The 18611-nt window shown below is 34.1% G+C and overlaps 1 protein-coding gene across 2 annotated transcripts; it reads right to left on the bottom strand.

Annotated features, from left to right (window-relative positions):
• Positions 1–150: 150 nt before the first annotated feature.
• Positions 151–10176, bottom strand: LOC110808763 (uncharacterized). Of its 2 annotated transcripts, none has more exons than XM_088213769.1 (6): positions 9942–10176; positions 9110–9334; positions 8850–9026; positions 8545–8769; positions 1006–1134; positions 151–544 (listed from the first exon to the last, which is right to left on the bottom strand). In XM_088213769.1, exons 1-6 carry the CDS (start codon positions 10032–10034, stop codon positions 311–313), a joined length of 1083 nt encoding a protein of 360 aa, XP_088069895.1. In that variant the 5' UTR covers positions 10035–10176; the 3' UTR covers positions 151–310. The 2 variants fall into 2 exon arrangements, with proteins under 2 accessions (XP_088069895.1, XP_088069896.1); XM_088213770.1 differs by having other exon boundaries at positions 9110–9322.
• Positions 10177–18611: the final 8435 nt, after the last annotated feature.

Below are 18611 nucleotides of genomic sequence, written 5' to 3'. Positions count from 1 at the left end.
ATATAAAAAATACTAGAAATATGGTTGACTATACCAATTCGGAGTTTTTTATAATAAAAAAAAATCATTTTTGTAATTATAGATAATCCATTGGTAAAAGTTTCTTGGCTGGGGTGGATTTATCATCCACGAACAAGTAAAAACATGCAGTGACATAACAACTGCTAATTACTGGAATTACAACTTGCAACTGCACAGGATACATGCCTCGTCCAAAAACACACCAGATAATTCTTTCAGAAAAAAAGAACACACAAGACAAAATACACCTTGTCTTATTTGCTTTAAAGAAACTGGTAGATTTTGGTACCTACTTAGCAAACCTGTCTCTATCATGAGGGGCAGCATAATCGATATCTGGGCCAAGTGGAACAACTCCAAATGGATTTATAGAAGGGTGACTTCCATAGTAATGCTTCTTGATATGCTCCATGTTGACTGTGCTACTCATGCCAGGAATTTGGAATATCTCTTTAGTATGGTCAAACAAATTTGGGTATTCCCTAAGAAGCTTTTTGTTGCACTTGAAGTGAACCGCGTAAACCTATGATTACAGCAAAATCAACTTATTAAGACGTATCAATCAATAACAAAAGGAGATGAGATTACAGTTTATAATTGCTTCGACTGGCCTATAATGTCCTCAATAAGAACCAAAGGTTTTGGTAGTTGCTAAGAACTCTAGACTTAAGCTGCTGATTGAAACAGTGACAACAGTGCAACTCATGGTGGTTGATCTAAACTCAAATTATTGTAGATTTCTCCAGAATTCCTTTAATATCTTCTATAATTTAAACTGGTCCATATTCTGTATTTGCTACATCAAAAAGCATATGATTTTGGGCATATGACCAGAATATACAAAAAGGATATGTTCAAAAAAATAATCTTCTTAAACCACCTAGAAATGAGGAGCAAAGGACGGCAGTAACAAATAATAACCCAGCAACAACAATTCTATTCATATACCTTATCAAATCTTACAGGAGGGGCAAAAATTGATACCTCATCAAATCTTATAAGGGTGACAAACAATCGGATATCTGCCTCGGTCAGCATATTTCCACAAATATATTGCTGCTTGCTAAGTATTTGCTCACATTTATCCAGAGTTTCATACAACTGCTTCATTGCCTGCAAAAAAAAATAAAAAATAAGAGTACATCCAAAAAGTGGCAGAGTCCACCAAAGCATTTAAGTATCAAGCATCTTCAGCTTTATCTTAATCATGAGAAGAATCCCAAGAACCAAAAGACTTCAGAATCACCTATAGGCCCAGATGCCCTTTTTGGAACCGGCGTACAAATATGATATTAACTAGATTGTTCTGTCAGGAAGTTGTTAGTTGCATAGATTACCAATTTCAATAGTGCCTTAAAAGGGATGTAAAGTTTGTAAGATATTTTTGGAAGACCCTTTAGGCCTTGGATGGCGCTAGTTTAAAGTTATCTTCTGTATTTCATCTCCAAACAGATTGTCAGACTAAGGTAGTCAGTTGTAGTTTAGGTGATTGTCATGGTTACAAACCTTGCACTAGTGACCATATTCCACTTCCTTGAGATGTTTAAACCTTTGAGTCTACACAATCTTCTAACTAGCATTCACATGAATTACATGTTGAGATTAAGCGGAAAACTGCCATAGGTGATGTAGATTATAAATTAGCTGCTGATATTCATTCATCACAGGGCAAAGCAATTGAATAAAGGTCACTATGTCATGGTCTGCATATGCCCAATGTGAAATCTAAAACACCCGAGGAAAGCCCTTGGGCCATTTTCCTGTTCTTCATAAAATAGGACCTAACATAAGCTTAATTTGCCAGCTCAAATGAATATTGGTCGTATTCTTAATGTGGAGGATTTAACCCCTCATTGAGGTACTTTTGAGGTCACCTATTGTGCCTCCTAGCAGCTCTACAAATCAACATATACCCATGACTCCTCTACTTTCACAGTCCACGGATGTTATTGTAGGAATCTGACTTCTTGTAGAAGTTTGATATTTAACAGATTTGTATCTTTAAAGAAATCTCCTATAAAATAGAATTATAGTCGACTTCTACAACTAGAAGATTTTCTCTCTTTATAGAACTAATTTATATTTGGTTTTCTACTCAAACTCTCTCTAATATTCTCTTATTTATATCTCTCTGTTGTAAATTAAGTATTGTAAATAGAATTCAAAGAAAAAAAATTAACTACAAACTTTAATCGTTTAAGAGCTAGGTTCTCTACCTAAAACCCTTTTCTTTCTCTCTTGTCGATGACTACATATAGAATGATCATGATAAAAACTACAGACCTCTCCGAAATCGCACCTTCATCTGACGGAATTATTTCCATCAAACCACTCAAATCGAAAGCCTCTCAAATTTTGATCATTAACCACTAGCTAAACGGAAGCGACTACATCCAACGGTCTTAATTGATCAAGATGTTTATCTACAAAAGAGAGAAAGTAAAATACCTCACTAGACAAGACACCTACCTAAATGCCAAAAATCCAAAATTTCAAACTTAGAAGGCTGAAAATTATCTAGTCATACCGTGGCTAATTAATTCCATGACAAATGATATTACGGTGAAAATTTCACATTGTATATAAGACAACACATAATTTGAAAAGCAGCTAAAGAGATCTATTTGTACAAAGAAGACACATTAGAAATATTTGCCACTAAATCTACCCTCCATGACCTACGACAAGGAGATCTATATGTAACCTAGTATACGATTTGCTCACTTGTTATTGGCAACAGCTTCGATGTATTTGAGAAACTTGCGTGGAGCCGTTCAAATGATGAAAAACAATATAGTGAAATTTTAGGGATAAGAAAAAGAATTTTCAAATTTTTCATGAGATTGAATAAAAACCTAAATGAAATCTGAGGAAAAAATACTGGGAATGAAACCACTACTTTGTATTCGTAAAGTATTTTCTGAAATAATGAGAGAAGAGAGCAGAAAAAGTTTAGTGTTGGGAGAAGGATTCACAAGCTCTACCACTGAGCAAAACTTTAGTTTCGTTACCTAGGACCCTCATTCCAACTTACACAACTAGCAAAGAAAGGGAAGGTCTCGGTCTTGGTGTGACCACTTTAGGAAACTAGATCATACTGGTGATAATTATTGAAAAATTCATGGAAAACCAGCTAATTTGAAGGCCACAAAGTCAATCACAGAAAAATGAAGGGAAATCATTTCTCCATTGAAGTTATCTCCACTAAGAAATCATGCACATTCAGTCAAGAGCACATAGAAACCCTCTAAAAAATATTTTTCCATCAAAACTCCATTAGTAGTAACAAAGGAGTTGGGACAAAAGCCAAAAGGTAATTTCTTTAGTACTCTCAATATTATTTCTAGAAATCAAAATACTTGAAACATCGATTCAGGAGTCTCCAACCATATGACAAGAAATAAAATTTTGTTTCAAGAATATAATTCATGCAATGAGAATCTCATTGTAAAAGCAGTGGATAAATCTCACTTAGCAGTTGCCGGAATAGGTAATATCCACATCTCAAAGGAGTTAACCTTAAAGGAAGTGCTTCATGTACCTAATCTCAATCGCAACTTGTTATCTGTAAGTAAACTTATCCAAGATTATAATTGTATTGCTAAATTTTCATCAAAGTTATGTGAATTTCAAGATTTGGATTCGAAAAGGACGATTGTCAATGCTAAGGCTCTTTCTCTTCAAGAATAATGGACTTTTAAAGAGACTATTCCATAATGCAGTATGTGTTGAACCTCAAAACAATCCAATTTAGACAATCTTAGCACAATTACATTATAGTATTATCGATTGGGACACCCAAACTTTGTTCCCTTCTTTATTTAGAAATAAAAACTCAAAACAATTTCATTTAAAAATATATTAATTGTTAAAATATACTCGTACTAAATACCTCACGTTGTCATACAAAGCCTCTAAACATTTGCTACGGTACATATTGATGTCTGGAGATCATCTAAAATCAACAATACTAATATTACTAGATGACTTATATCCTCTATAGATAATCATATAAGAATTACATGACTTTTTTATGAAAGAAAAAATTAGAAGTTGGCTATATATCCAAAAAATTTAACATGGTTCAAACTCAATTCCAGAAAAAAATATAAATGTTAGAAACAGACAATACAAAAGAATATTTTGAAAAAAAAGTTTCGTATGTATCTTGAAAAAGGAGTTGTTCATTAAAGCTCATATGTATCAATATATCAACAAATGGGATAACCGAAAGGAAAAGTAAACATCTCTTGGAAGTTGTTTGGTTTCTCAAGTTTACAACTCAAGTTCCAAAATTTTTCTAGGAGGAAGTCATTCTATTTTTTTTTCTTCAAAATATCAAAGACAAAAAAAGTATATAAAAACCGTACCAAATGGGGTGCAAGCCATATACAAAATTATTTACATGTCAGTTAGGCAGTCAATAATATACCCAAAATCCTCCTGACTATATATATTGTACGTAAGATATATAGATCCAAAAAGATGAAACCATCTATCATGAATCTTTACCCAATCACAAACTATCCCATTAAACGCCCTACTATTTCTTTCCTTCCAAATAACCAAAAAAATGGTTAATGGAATTAACTTCATCAATTTGTTCTTTTTACAAAGGCCACTCCAAGCCCACATTTCATCCCTCACCATCCCCGACATCACCCAACTAACCCCTAACAATTTATACACCATTAAACATAAATCATAAGTGGCAAGACACCAAAGTAACAAATGATTGCAAGTCTCTGCCCCCTTCCAGCACATGTAGCAACCATTCACCATAATCTTCCCTCTCCTCATGAGTTTATCAATGGTTAGGATCCTCCCTTTGTAAGCTTCCTAGGCAAAAAATGCAATTTTTGAATGAGTAGAAGTCTTCCAAATTTGTTGAACAGGGACAGAAGTATCAGTGTTCTTCGTTTTACTCACCAGCTTCTCATACAAATTTCTGACAGAAAATATCCCATGTCAATCAGCTTCTCATATAGAATGTCTTCCAAAGTCCTTGAGTTTTAAGCACCCTACCAAGTAATGCTTCAAACCTTTCCTACCACTAGACTGATAGCTATCCTATCTATCAAAGTCTTTACTTGTTCAGCCCTTATTCATATATGCAACCATCACATAAGCAAACAAAACCATAAATCAACAAGATATATCTTAGCTAGGTCCTCACCAGCCATTCAGAAGTTCTATAATTCCATGACCGTCATCTTTCATAAAAATCAACCATATTGCGAAATTGGTAATCAATGGGAGAAGAATACACAAGAATCTCAATTTTGGAACTCTATCTCTTAATATTTTTATCATCCTCCAACTAAATTTATTCAATCCTCATAACACAAAGATCTAGATAAAACTCCTGATCTGAACCTACTCACCATATTGAAAAACCTAACTTTGCGTCTAAATCAGAAGGAACAAGAGACAAGAAGAGAAAGAGCCACAACCACCTAATAAGAGTCATGACTTCCAATCTAGATCCAAACCCAGCATCATTGAATAGTTCAAGTAATACAAAATCCAATCTTTCCTTTGATAATCTATATAATGATGATAGACTATTGCTTTAAAAAACAAAAACAAAACGCATGCACTAATCATTCAATTCACAATTCATATAAAGATTTATCTTCAACTCACTAGGTATCAAGGACAACATATGAAGTACTAAAAGTATCCGAATGAAAAATATCAATCATGGAGGAAATTCAAGCCTTAGAAAAGAATGAAACTTAGGAATAGCAGAATTACTACTAGGAAAACACCCAGTCGGGTTTAAATAGATGTTCACAATCAAGCATTCTGATGGTAACATCAAAAGGTTCAAAGCTTGATTAGTACCCAAAGACCTTATACAATCCCATGGAAATGATTATCATGATGCATTTGCACTAATAATAAACCTTAACATAGCTTACTAATGTCCCTAATTACCAATTTGAATTAGCCATTATTCTAATTAGGTGTGAAGAATATTTTTCTTAATGGAGAACTAGAGAAAGAAGTCTATACCACTTGATTTTGAAAGTCAAGTCATTAATAAAGAGGTACACGGATTCAAAAAGTCCCTATATGCCCTCAAACAATTTTCAAAAGCATGGTTAAACAAATTCACTAAGATTATCAATACCAAACAGATCATACTATATTTATCAAGTATGATTCTTAAGGAAAAAGGATAATCCTCATCATATATATAGATGATATAATAATTATACAGAATGACACAAAGGATGTACTCAGAATAAAAAAAGTCTTAACTAAAAAAATTATATTAAAGATTTAGTAAATCTCAAATAGCTCTTGGAAATAGAAATCATTAGGTCAAAGAAATGAATCTCAGTTTCTCAGTGTAAATATGAGTTGAATATTCTAAAAGAAACTGGAATGTTTGGATGCAAGCCCGCAGACACACAAGTGGATCCCAATATTAAATTGGGAAATAAAATTGATAGTGGTCCAGTTGACAAATAAATGTATCAACATCTAATTGGTGAATTAATTTATCTTTCACATATCTGACCAAATATCAATTTTGTCGTCAATTTGGTAAGTTAATTCATGAATAACCCAATTGAAGACCTTATGAGAATAGTGTTTTGGATTCTCAAGTATCTAAACATAACAGCTAGACAATGACTATTTTCAAGAAAAACACAAGTCAAGAAATTGAATATATACTGATATAGATTTGGTTGGTTCTATAACTGATAGAAAATTCACTTCTAGATATTATACATGTGTCTAAGAAAACTTAGTTGTTTCAAGAAGTAAGAAGTAATCACTGATATCAGGGAATAGTGTTGAAGCTGAATTTAGAGCCTAAACACAAGATATCTGCAAAGGAATGTGTTTACAAAGGGTACTTGGTGAATTGAGAATCCTCTCTTCAAATTCTATAAGTGTTTCATTAGCACATGGTATCTGTAAAGGAATGTTACTACAAAGAGCACTGGATGAATTGAGAATTCCCTCTTTAGATCTTATGAAAGTGTTATGTGACATTCAATATATAATAAGCATTGTAAAGAACCCGTTTCATTATGATTGAACTAAACATATAGAAGTTAATAGACACTTTATTAAAAGACGAAAGAGTCAGAAGCATTATCCTTGTTGCACGTTTGGTCTTACCATCAAACCATGGATATTTTCACCAAGGAGTTACCTAGGAAGACTTTTGAAGAATTAAGTTCCAAGCTTGTTTTGCTCAACAATTCTATACTAGCTTGAGGGGGAGTATAGAAATCCGACAAAATTGTAACATGCAGGAAATCAACAGCGAGCTTGAGGGCATTTTGAGAGAAAATCCCTCAAGTGAAATTTTTCCTGTGAGGGAAAAGAGGGAAGAAAATAAATTAATTTTGCCGGATTATGGGGGATTTTTCTCTTGTAGAAATCTGATACTAAAACATATTAGTATCTTTAGGAAAATCTCTTTATACAGTAAAATCATAGTTGCTTCCATAACTGAAAGATCCCTCCTTTTACAGGACTGATTTATATTTCGTTTTTTTACTCAATCTCTCTCTAATTTATTCCTATTTATATCTAGTTGTTGTAGATAAGTATCATGAATAAAATTCAAAGAGAACAGAAAATTTAGTTACAAATTTTCAGTTGTCAATAGTATACTTGACACAGAGGTTATCACTTCTCCTCACAGTGGTTGTCATCAGCTTTTAGTTAGATGGGAAGGTCTTCTACCATTAGAGAATACTTGGATCTCTAAATATGGGAGTAAAGCAATATATGCTGGATTTTGGAAGAGGTATCTTCATTTCACTCTTAGATGTTGAGTTCTGTTTCACTAGGAGAGGATAACTGAGGACCATCCCAAGCACCAAAAGACTGGACTCACTTATAGGGGCATAAGTTAAAAAAATGTCATTTTTACTTTGACTGTAACTTCTTATTTTGCTTTGCTTTTCTTGCTTTTGGAAGGATACGGTGGCATCTTACTATTGGTAAACTGATACACCCCTTCTTCTGTATTGGTCCTTTGGGTGCTAGGCTCCAAATGACTTAAAGAGGTGGCAACAAAAAGTTGCCTGCTTATGCCCTCTCATGGATCTAGAAATGGTGGCCTAAGGAGGTGAGAACCACAAGTTGCAAACTTGTGAAGTTGGCAACTCATCCCATCTCTCATTGAACAAAAATGATAATAATCTCAAATGCCCAACTTCTCTAGTCGCAAAAGATTGATATTGGCTCTTTTGACCCCTTTTTTAACTATGTAAAAAAATTGTACATGATGTGAATGAAAATGGTTAGTGGAGTAGAATTGAAGCAATTCTTTCTCTAAAATCTGGTTTCCCTCCCTCTTATAATCAGTTTCTTTCCTTTCTTCCTCATTTTCCTCTACCTTTTTCCCTCATCTTTCTCTTCTCTCTCCTGCCCTCTTAATCTCTTCTAATTTTTACCTTAAATTTTGGGACGAGAATGCTGCCCCCTGCTTATTTAATAGTGATCATGAAATTATGCAAGTGTTTCCTACATCACATGAAGGATGCTTACCTCTTCGTAAGGTTCCTGCTTTCTTGCAAACCCACATTTATAAACGCCATTATTAATCCCATTGTAAACCCATTCGTTAGTCTCGTCAACCAGGGATTGCAAATGAGGAGGATACAGATCCAAGTCAGCATTCTCTGCAATGCTATTGAATTCAGAATTGAGCATCCGAATTATCTCTGAACTTTCATTATTAACAATCGTCTTGAGCTTCTTATCCCATAGAACCTATCAAAGACCAGAAACCATCATACCTCTAACCTGATTTATGCATTGGAAAAAAAAACTGTAAAATATGTAACACGTACTGGAACTGTGTACTTCCCAGAGTAATTTGCACTAGCAAGATTGTAAAGTTCTCTTATACTCTGTGCACCATTTAAACGGTCAGGTTCAGCTCCTGGTACTTCTGAATCTGAAGAGGGAAAAACCCAGCCCATATGCTCATCGTTTTCATTTGTTCTCTCCCATACTGGTTTAACTGACTGAAGAATGACAAACCGTGAGATTTATATGGTTAGAACCATGTGAAGGATTCAACAGGAAGCTTGTTCTTTGATTCACCAACCGTGAAACTGATGCTTTTATCAAGACCTTTGAGCTTTAAGTAGGCAAGGCACCTGGAAGCCCAAGGACAAGCATATGACACATAAAGATGATATCGTCCGGATTCTGCAGGAAATTGGGAATCTGGATGGCGGGATATGAAATTCCGGAATGTTGAAGCTGTTCTAATGAATGCCCCCGAATCTGATGTCTCATCTAATGCAGAACGAGCCATCTGAAAAGGGCACTGAAGAAATTAATCACTTGTTGAGATAACTATGAGAAATCCAGAATTCAATAAACAAAAAAAGGAACAAAAACTTAACTAATTCATAGATAAAAAATCTTCACAGTGACCCAAAAAATTATTAAAACTTCTAAAAATACAAAACGTTCTGTAATGCATGAAAATAAACTAGCATACACAAGAAAAAACCAAAAAAAGGAACAAAACCTTGGGAGTCGACTACTAATTCTTAGGCTTATTAACTTAGCTATTTCCCCGCGTTTGTTTGACTTTACTTACAAGGAAGACTACATGATCATCAACTCAACCATAATCACGAACTCAGAAGCGGCAGGCAAAACTACCCAAATATCCAAGAAATCTATACGGTATGATTGGCAGCTATTCCTTTCGAAATTTTTAGCGAGTCATAAAGACATCTAAATGGATGATTTCCACATGGTTCAGTGGATCGTCAAATTCACAAAAACATCAAGACAGTGCGCGATTAAGGAACAGTCGAGCGACAGTGAATTCATAAAATTACGTAAAACAACAAGGTGTCAAATAACATTTGAGATTCATGATTACTATAAGAGAATACAAATTGATTCAGAGGTAGTATTACCTTTCTTTGCAAGTAGCGATAAAAATCTTGATTTGAAGCGGCTGAAAAGTTGAAACTAGGACGATGGTAAATGGACTTCAGCTTGTGTATCATATAAAACCAGAAGATGGATCCCACCAAAAAGGATTGAGTTGCCGAATAGAAAGATTAAGGAAACAAATCAAAGTAAGGTTAAGTGCTGAGCATCTTGACGGGCAATTTCATTTTTTGTGCCCAACTAAAACAGACTGCGGCTTGCTAAACATTTAGGCTTAATATATAATAATAATAATAATAATTAGATGATAATTATATAAGATAAGAATAATAATTTTTTTTTATATTTAAATAATTGTATATTAATTAATGTTAATAATAATTATTTTATTTAGATAATAAAATAATATGATTATATTTTTAATTAAATTATTAATTTATTTATATTTTATTACATGTAATAATAAATAATAAATAATAAATAATAAAAAAATAAATTATATAAGAATATAATTAAATTTGTATTTAAATAAATAATTATTATATATAATTAAATTAAATTTTAATATTTAATAAAATAAATAATTATTATTTATATTAGTATATTAATTTAATTTTAATAAAAATAAAATTATTTATATATTAAAGTAATTATATATTATTATATTAAATCTAAAATTATTTTAAAAAATAAAAAATTAAAATATGTTTGAAAGAATCATTTATTTAGGAGGATATAATGAGAATTAAACATATTTTATGAAAATATAACGTGAAATACAATTATTTGCTTATTACATACCACTGATTCAATAGTTTTTAAATGTAAAGACCTGGAACTTAAAAGGGAATAAAAACATAAATTAAATGCGGAAGCGAAAAAATAGAGTTAGGATTTACATTATTTACACAATAATTTAGAATACTCATTAGGGTTATAAGAATGTTTCTTTTAAAAGAACAAATGAAAAATTAAAGAAATAAACGAAGAGTAAACAACTGGGCATCCTAGGACAACCTTCACTAGTCTTTGAAGGGAGTTTGGGTGATGAACTATTCACAACCCGTTTATTGATCGAGATTTGAATTTTAGTCATCTTGATCTGAAATAGTTAATGAAAGAGTGAGCTACACTAGTTCAGTAAGAATATCACACTACTCATTGATACAAAAACTGAATGTTGATAAAAATCATAAAAACAACTAATTGAACTCTTAATTTAAGTAAATTCATTTATCATAAATAAAACTATTTATTGCATACTTACCGTTGCGAGATTTCTAAAACCGACCTATAAAGACAATAACTCAAACAACATTATAATCTCATATTCAAACGAGTAAGAACAACAATTTTTCTTTTTTATTTGTTTGCTGGTATCCCTGGGGATGCATAGGGATGTCCCACTATACGTGAACCAATATCAAACCTTGTCAACTAACTAGTCATTTTCATACCCCGTCTGGTATGATGCAACTTTTACGGTAAGGTTCTCTATGTATCCAGTCCTTCCACCATCTCTCAAGATATCCAGTAAGACAACAATTCACTTATTCACTTAACCAAACAATTTTTCGTCTAATTTTTAATTTTTAATTTCATAAATTAACCGTAAATTACGCAAAACAAACAATACATGCATAAAAAAAATACAATTGAATCATTTTACCAATTCTAATATATTATTATATATTTAAAGTTGTAAAATCAAACAATCGGTTAATTAAGACAAACAATTATAAATAACCAGTTCTACCTCCATTAGTAACCTGTAATTAATTTTTAAAGTTTTTTAAAATACACAAAATATCGTATTATTGATAATTAAATTTTAATTTCACAACAGAGAATAAGGTGATGGATTCTTACTCGAATCGGTGTCTTAAATATCAGATTTTCTACTGCGCCTACTGGGTCTCCAAGTTTTCTGAATTTTTTTCGCGAAAATTAAAACACACTTTATATACCTAAAAATATTTAAAAATCCAAAATCGGTGTTAAAAATATTTTTCTGGCTAATTTCGGAGTTTCGGCACAGTGGCACCACCGTGCTTTGGCAATGGCACTGCTGCCTGCATCAGCGGTTTGCCTCGACCTGGCAGTTTTCGGCAAGTTTTGGCCGGTTTTGGTCACTTTTATACTTATCCCTATGAGAAAACATGTTAGGGGGCCTCGGTTGGCCCAAAAAAAATCAACAAATGGAAACCTACCGTCAGTGGGATTTTTTGGTGCGGCAGCTCCACCGGCTCACCCTCGCGACTAGGTGTTTTTCTTCGATTAACCTATAGAAAACAGAACGGTGAACATAACAGTGAACACAACTGTGAAAAAATTACACGAAACGGGAATCGGGAAGGGGCTCATCGGAGGTATTTGCGAGTTTTGCCCACAGTGGCGCCGCCGGGCTTTGTTCGCAGTTTTTGTCTCATTCACCGTTTATTTTACTCTGATATGGCGATAGGGGTGTTTAGAATCAAATTCTGAGTGGGTGAGAGAGTTTTTACCTTTTTTGGCGATCGGAGGTGGCTTTGGTGCGGCGGTGGACGACGGTCGGCGGTCGGCTCCTTTTCCAACAGCTATTTTTTTTTCTCCGACGAGGGGGTTGGCGGATAGGATTCGAGTTCTGTGTGAAGCAAAATATTTATACTCATCTCACATTAATGTGGACCGTTCATCGCGTTTAATCTCGACAATTTGATCGCGCCTAAGGAGGAAACGAATTTAGGTCATTCATCGCGTTTGATCTCGATCGTCCGATCGCGCCTAAAGAGGAAATAAATCTAAATCATTCATTGTGTTTGATCACGACCATCCGATCGCGCCTGAGAATGGAACGGATTTGGACCGTCCACGCGCGCAGAAAATCTTCTAGGCCTTTTAATCGCGGGGCACGCAGATTGCCAACGTGACCTCTCGTATGGCACTAAGTCAGTGTGCTTTGTCACGTAGCGCGCTCCGTTTTATCAAGGCTGCTGACTGGTTGGTCCTACATGGTGTAATTTTCTAAAATTATGTTATGATCTCCAGTTTCTAATTTTTTTTTTCAAAAACACTATTCGAATCCAAATTTTCACCAATTTTTTTCAAAATTATTTTCAATTTCATCCCTAACCTATTCTTTTTTTCATAATTTCACATTAAATCAAAATTTATTAATTTCAAAAAATAGATTTTTATACATTTTTTAATATAAAAATTAATTCCAGACTAAATTTCGGAGTTGGGTATTACATTAAAATTCATCTAAAATGTGGTCAGATACTGTTTGCTACCATCTCATCAGGTTGGAAATTGAAACAAATAAAATTTTATCACGTTCATAAAATACCATACATTAATTGACCACTATTTACTACTATCCAAACAGAGGGTTATAAAGATCGTTTTCTACCTATTGAACTTTTTAAAATTGTGAAATTAATTCTTTAAAAAACTTTATGTATAATTAGAACTTAAATTTAAAAAAAAACTGTATAGTTTCTAGCACAATGAAATTGTTAATGGTGCTCATCGACAAACTTTATCTTAAAGAGTTATTTTTAATTTTTTTATGTTACAAAGTTAATTTTGATCCATATATGTACTCAAAATATTGAGTGGTTTAAAAAATAATTTTTTTCTGGATCAACAAAATAAGATAGTGATTTGCTAAGAAGGAAATCATTTAGTAAAAATAATTTTTAGCATGTTGAATTTTTTAAAATTATTAAATCAATTATTTAAGAAATTTTATGTGCAATTAGACCCTAATTTTCTTTTTTAAAAAATATTGTATAATTTAATTTTTGCCATGTCAAAATTATTAATGTTGGTAACTAGCATGCTTTAGTCTAATAGTTATTTTCCATTATTTTTATAATATATAGTAAATTTTAACTATTTTTTATGTAAATTCTTTATATATTATACTGTACTTAAAATATCGAATATCTTGATAAACAAATTTTTTTTGTAGTCGATAAAAATAGACGATGACTTATTGTGGAGAAGCAAATCTTTTGTAAAAACATATTGGTTATATTGAATTTTTTTAATTATTAAATCAAACTTTAAAAAGCTTTACATATAATAAGACACTAAATTTTAAAAAAATTGTATGATAATTTCTGCTTTGATGAAATTGTTAATGGTGGTAACCATGAGAGTTTAATCTAATAATTATATCTTCCTTTTTTATATTTCTATATGCTCAATATAGATTTAAATTTCAATAAATAATCTTCTAATTATTTAAATAAATTAAAAACTGTTAAAAACTTTCTTGCACCTCTGTCAAAGGCTCTCCTTTCCCCTCCCTCTCTCTCCCTTTACTTCTGTAATAATTTGGAACTTGAAAAAAAATAAATTATAAATTAAGTGCGGAAGCGAATTAATAGTGTTAGGGTTTACATTCCTTACACAATAATTTTGAATACCCAATAGGGCAACGGGAATGACCTTTCTAAAGGAACGACTAATATAATCAAGTAAATAAATAAAAAATAAACAAACTGATGTCCTACTCGCAACCCTCTTGTGGATCGATATCTGGATCTTAGTTCTCTTGATCTGAAATGGTTAATAAAAGAGTGAGATACACTAGCTCAGCAAGAATGTCACACTACTCACCGATGCAAAAATGAAGGTTGGTAAAAATAATAAAAATAACTAATGGAACTCTTATTTTAAGTAAATTCATTTATTATAAGTAAAATCATTTATTGTACACTTATCGTAGCGAAAATTTCAAAACTGACCTATAGAGGCAATGACATAAACAATCTCATAATCTCATGTACAATTAACTAGAAAAACAACCTTTCTTTTTTATCCGCCTACTGGTATCAATGGGGGTCTATAAGGATGTCTCTCCTACGTGTGAACTCTTATTTAACCTTTTCAATGAACCGACCGTCTCTATACCCTGTCCGATATGAGCGCCAAAAATATCATCCCTCAACACTCCCGTCTGGTATGAGGGTGAAACGCGTCGTCCCCATATCCTGTTCGGTATGAGCGCCAAAGTACCAATCCTCCATACCCTATCCGGTATGAGGTAACGTTTACAGTAGAGTTTTCTATGTACTCGTTCTGTCCACCATCTCACAGGATATCCAGTAAGGCTACCATTCATTTATTCACTTAATCAAACTATTTTCTATTTACATTTAATTTTCAGTTTTACAATTGAACTGTAAATCACGTAAAACAAGTAATACATGCATTAAGAAAACACAACTACATCATCATACTAACTCCAACATAATATTATGCATTTGAAACAGTAAAATCAATCAAATAGGATCAACAATGAACAATAATCAGTTCCAGCTTTATTAGTAACCTGTGATTAATTATCGAAAATTTTTAAATTGTACAAAGCACCATATTATTTATAATTAAACTTCAATTCCATAATAAGAAATAGAGTGATGGATTCTTATCCGAATCAATGTCTGAAACGCTAAATTTGTAACTGTGCTTACTGGCGGTCCTTGGGTTCACTGAAATTTTTTTTGGAGATTAAAACACACTCCAAGTATCTAGAAATATCCCAAAAAATTCAGAATCGGTGTTAGAAATCCTTTCCGGCCAATTTTAGAATTTCGGCACGGTGCCGCCGCCCGCAGCGGTAGTTTGCCTCGGGTTAGTCATTTTCAACTAGTTTTGTACTCATTCCTGTGAGAAAACACGTCAAGGGGGCCTCAGTTGGCAAAAAAAATTGAAAAACAGAAGCTTATCAGCAGTGAAGTTTTTCAAGGCGGCAGCTCCGCCGGCTCACTTTTGCGGTTGGGCTTTTTTTTGGTCAACTTATGAGAAATGAAATGGTGAATATAATGGTAAAAAATTACATGAAATGGGAATCAGGAAGGGCCTCATCAGAGGTGATTTTTTACTTTTCCACGGTGGCGCTGTCGGACTTTATTCGCGGTTTTTGGCTCATCCGCTGGTCTTTTGCTCTAATTTGGCCATGGGGGTGTTCAAAATCGAATTTCGAGCGAATTAGAAAATGTTTACCTCTTTTGGCAGTCGGAGGTGGCTTCGGCACGGCAGCGGCTGGCGATCGGCTCCCTTCCTAGCGACTGGTTCTTTTTTGCTGCGGGAGGTCTAGCCGCTAGGGTTAGGGTTTGGTGTGAAGTGAGTTATTTATATATGTCTCCTTTTAATCTGGATTGTCTATCGTGCTTGATCTGAACCGTCCGATCACGTTTAAATAGAAAGTGAATCAGGACCGTTGATCGCGATTTGATCTAGGCCGTCCAATTGCGTTTAAATAAGAAGTGAATCTGGACCGTCCACACCTGTGGGAATAAATTCGGACCATCCGATCGCAGTCACACAGATTGCCAGCGTGGCCTTCTGCGTGGCACCGCACCAGCGTGTCTTGCCACGTGGCACGCTTCGGTTCGTCGAGGCTGCTGACTGGGTGTTCTACGTGGCACATTTTTCCTAAATTACATTTTGACATTTAATTTTTTATTTTTCTTTCAAAAACACCCCCAAAATCTAAATTTTCATCTTTTTTTCCCAAAATTATTTTCAATTTCATCCTCCACCTATTTTTTCCTAATTTTTGCATAAAATAAAAATTCATAAATTAAAAAATAAATTGTCACACATTAATTTTAAATTTTTTTAAAATTAATTAACGGTATTACAACTCCCTTCTTTTTTGCCTTTTTTGAAGACTCATCTCAAACTAACTTTAAAACTAAACCCATTTATTTCTCAAATTTTAAAAATGAAATTCTTTTGGGTTCATGAAACAAAACTCTTAAAACCAATTTCAGTTTTGTTTTTTCAAAATTATTCTTCCTTTTTCTAATCGAATTTGGTCATTTTTACAATGTTAATGAAATAATAGTCTGGTGGAACAACTCCAATGATGAAGACTTAAAAAAAGATAGCAATCATTAATTTTCAAGTAGCAAAATCTTGGTTCTTTTATAACCTTTTAATATGAAATATGAAATATTTTAGGAGCTCTTAATAAGAAATAGTGCTAGTGTATCAAATATAAATTTTATTGTTTTCTATGCAATGTTTGTAGCAGCCCCGAAAATTTAAAATGAAATTTTTATTCAAAAATATCAAATGCGGAAGCAAGATCAAAATTTCAGTTAACATCCCTTACACGAAAACTAAAAACGTGCTCAAAATATAAAAGATTAAACTAACAAAAAAAAGAAACTCGAAAGTAAAGCTATGAGTATGACTATGGGGTCTCTAGGCATCCCCTTCGTCGTCCTCCTGCAGAACGGACTCGGGAACTATGTCTTCCTGATCTGAAATGATTAAATAAGGAATGAACTACACTAGCCCAGTAAGGACATCACGATATCTCACCGTCACGGAGGTAAAGGTGGGTAGAAAACACAAAAGACCAATGGAGTATGATTTACGACAAATTCTTTTATTAATAATAAAACCTTTACCATCCACTTACCTCGGTGGAATTTATAAAATAATATACGAAAGCAATAACATTATCATAATCATGGAATCATATAAACTGTAAAACATAACACTTATCACCCCTTTTGTAATTCAATCATTATACAACATATCTTTTCCTTATTTACCAGCCTACTAGTATCCGTGGGGGTCCATAGGGGTCCCGCTACCCGTTAACCTTTAACATTCGTCATCGGATTCCAGGGCCGTCCCCATACCCCGTCCGGTATGGGCGCCAAAACCATAAACCTCAATACCCCGTCCGGTATGAGGGTGAAACGGGCCGTCCCCATACCCCGTCCGGTATGGGCGCCAAAACCATAAACCTCAATACCCCGTCCGGTATGAGGGTGAAACGGGCCGTCCCCATACCCCGTCCGGTATGGGCGCCAAAACCATAAACCTCAATACCCCGTCCGGTATGAGGGTGAAACGGGCCGTCCCCATACCCGTCCGGTATGGGCACCAAAACACATAAGATCTCCATACCCCGTCCGGTATGGGAGACCACAATCCCGGTAGGGTTCCCTACAGACCCGGTCCGTCCACCATCTCCCAGGATATCTAGTCAGGCTGACCACATTATACAATTACCCATTTACATAATCTTTCATTCTCTTTTCCCTCAGTCAGCATCATCAATCCACATACAAACAAGCAAAATGATAATTTATGCCAAACAGACAACATAAAGTATTAATATCCCAGTCATTCAATCCATAATCAGTAAAATAGTAAAATATTCACACGAAACTATAAAATGAAAACATCAAACCTCATACTGCATTTAAAACTGTAAAACAGGCCAAATAACAGTTAACCGATAACACACTAGACTCGAGCTCCATTAGCGACCTTAAGTAATTTCACACATTCGTTAATTCATGAAATACCGTTTTATCATTTATTGAACTTTAATACCGTGATAGGAAATAGGGTGAGGGGTCCTTACTCGTTTCGGGGTCCGAACACGGCTTCATAGTGCGCTTGCAAACTGTCCCTAATTTTCCCTGAATTTTCCTCGGGGAACTGAAACGCACTACTGGTACCTGCACGTGTTCCAAAAAATCCCAAATTAGGCCCAGGGCCCCTTTCGGCCCAAATCGCAACTCTGGCACGGCGGCTCCGCCATGCTCCGGCGACGGCACCGCCGCTGGCGGCGGCGATTCGCCTCGAGTTGGCTGTTTTCGGCCGAATTCGGCCACACTCGCATCGATCCCTGCGAGAAAACAACCCTAGGGACCTCGGGGGGCCAAAAA

Source organism: Carica papaya, chromosome 2 (genome assembly GCF_054855325.1).
Source record: "Carica papaya isolate Zhongbai chromosome 2, ASM5485532v1, whole genome shotgun sequence".
NCBI classification, from domain to species: Eukaryota; Viridiplantae; Streptophyta; class Magnoliopsida; order Brassicales; family Caricaceae; genus Carica; species Carica papaya.
The sequence above is the reverse complement of the archived record's forward strand: the minus strand, read 5'-3'. Positions and strand labels throughout refer to the sequence as shown.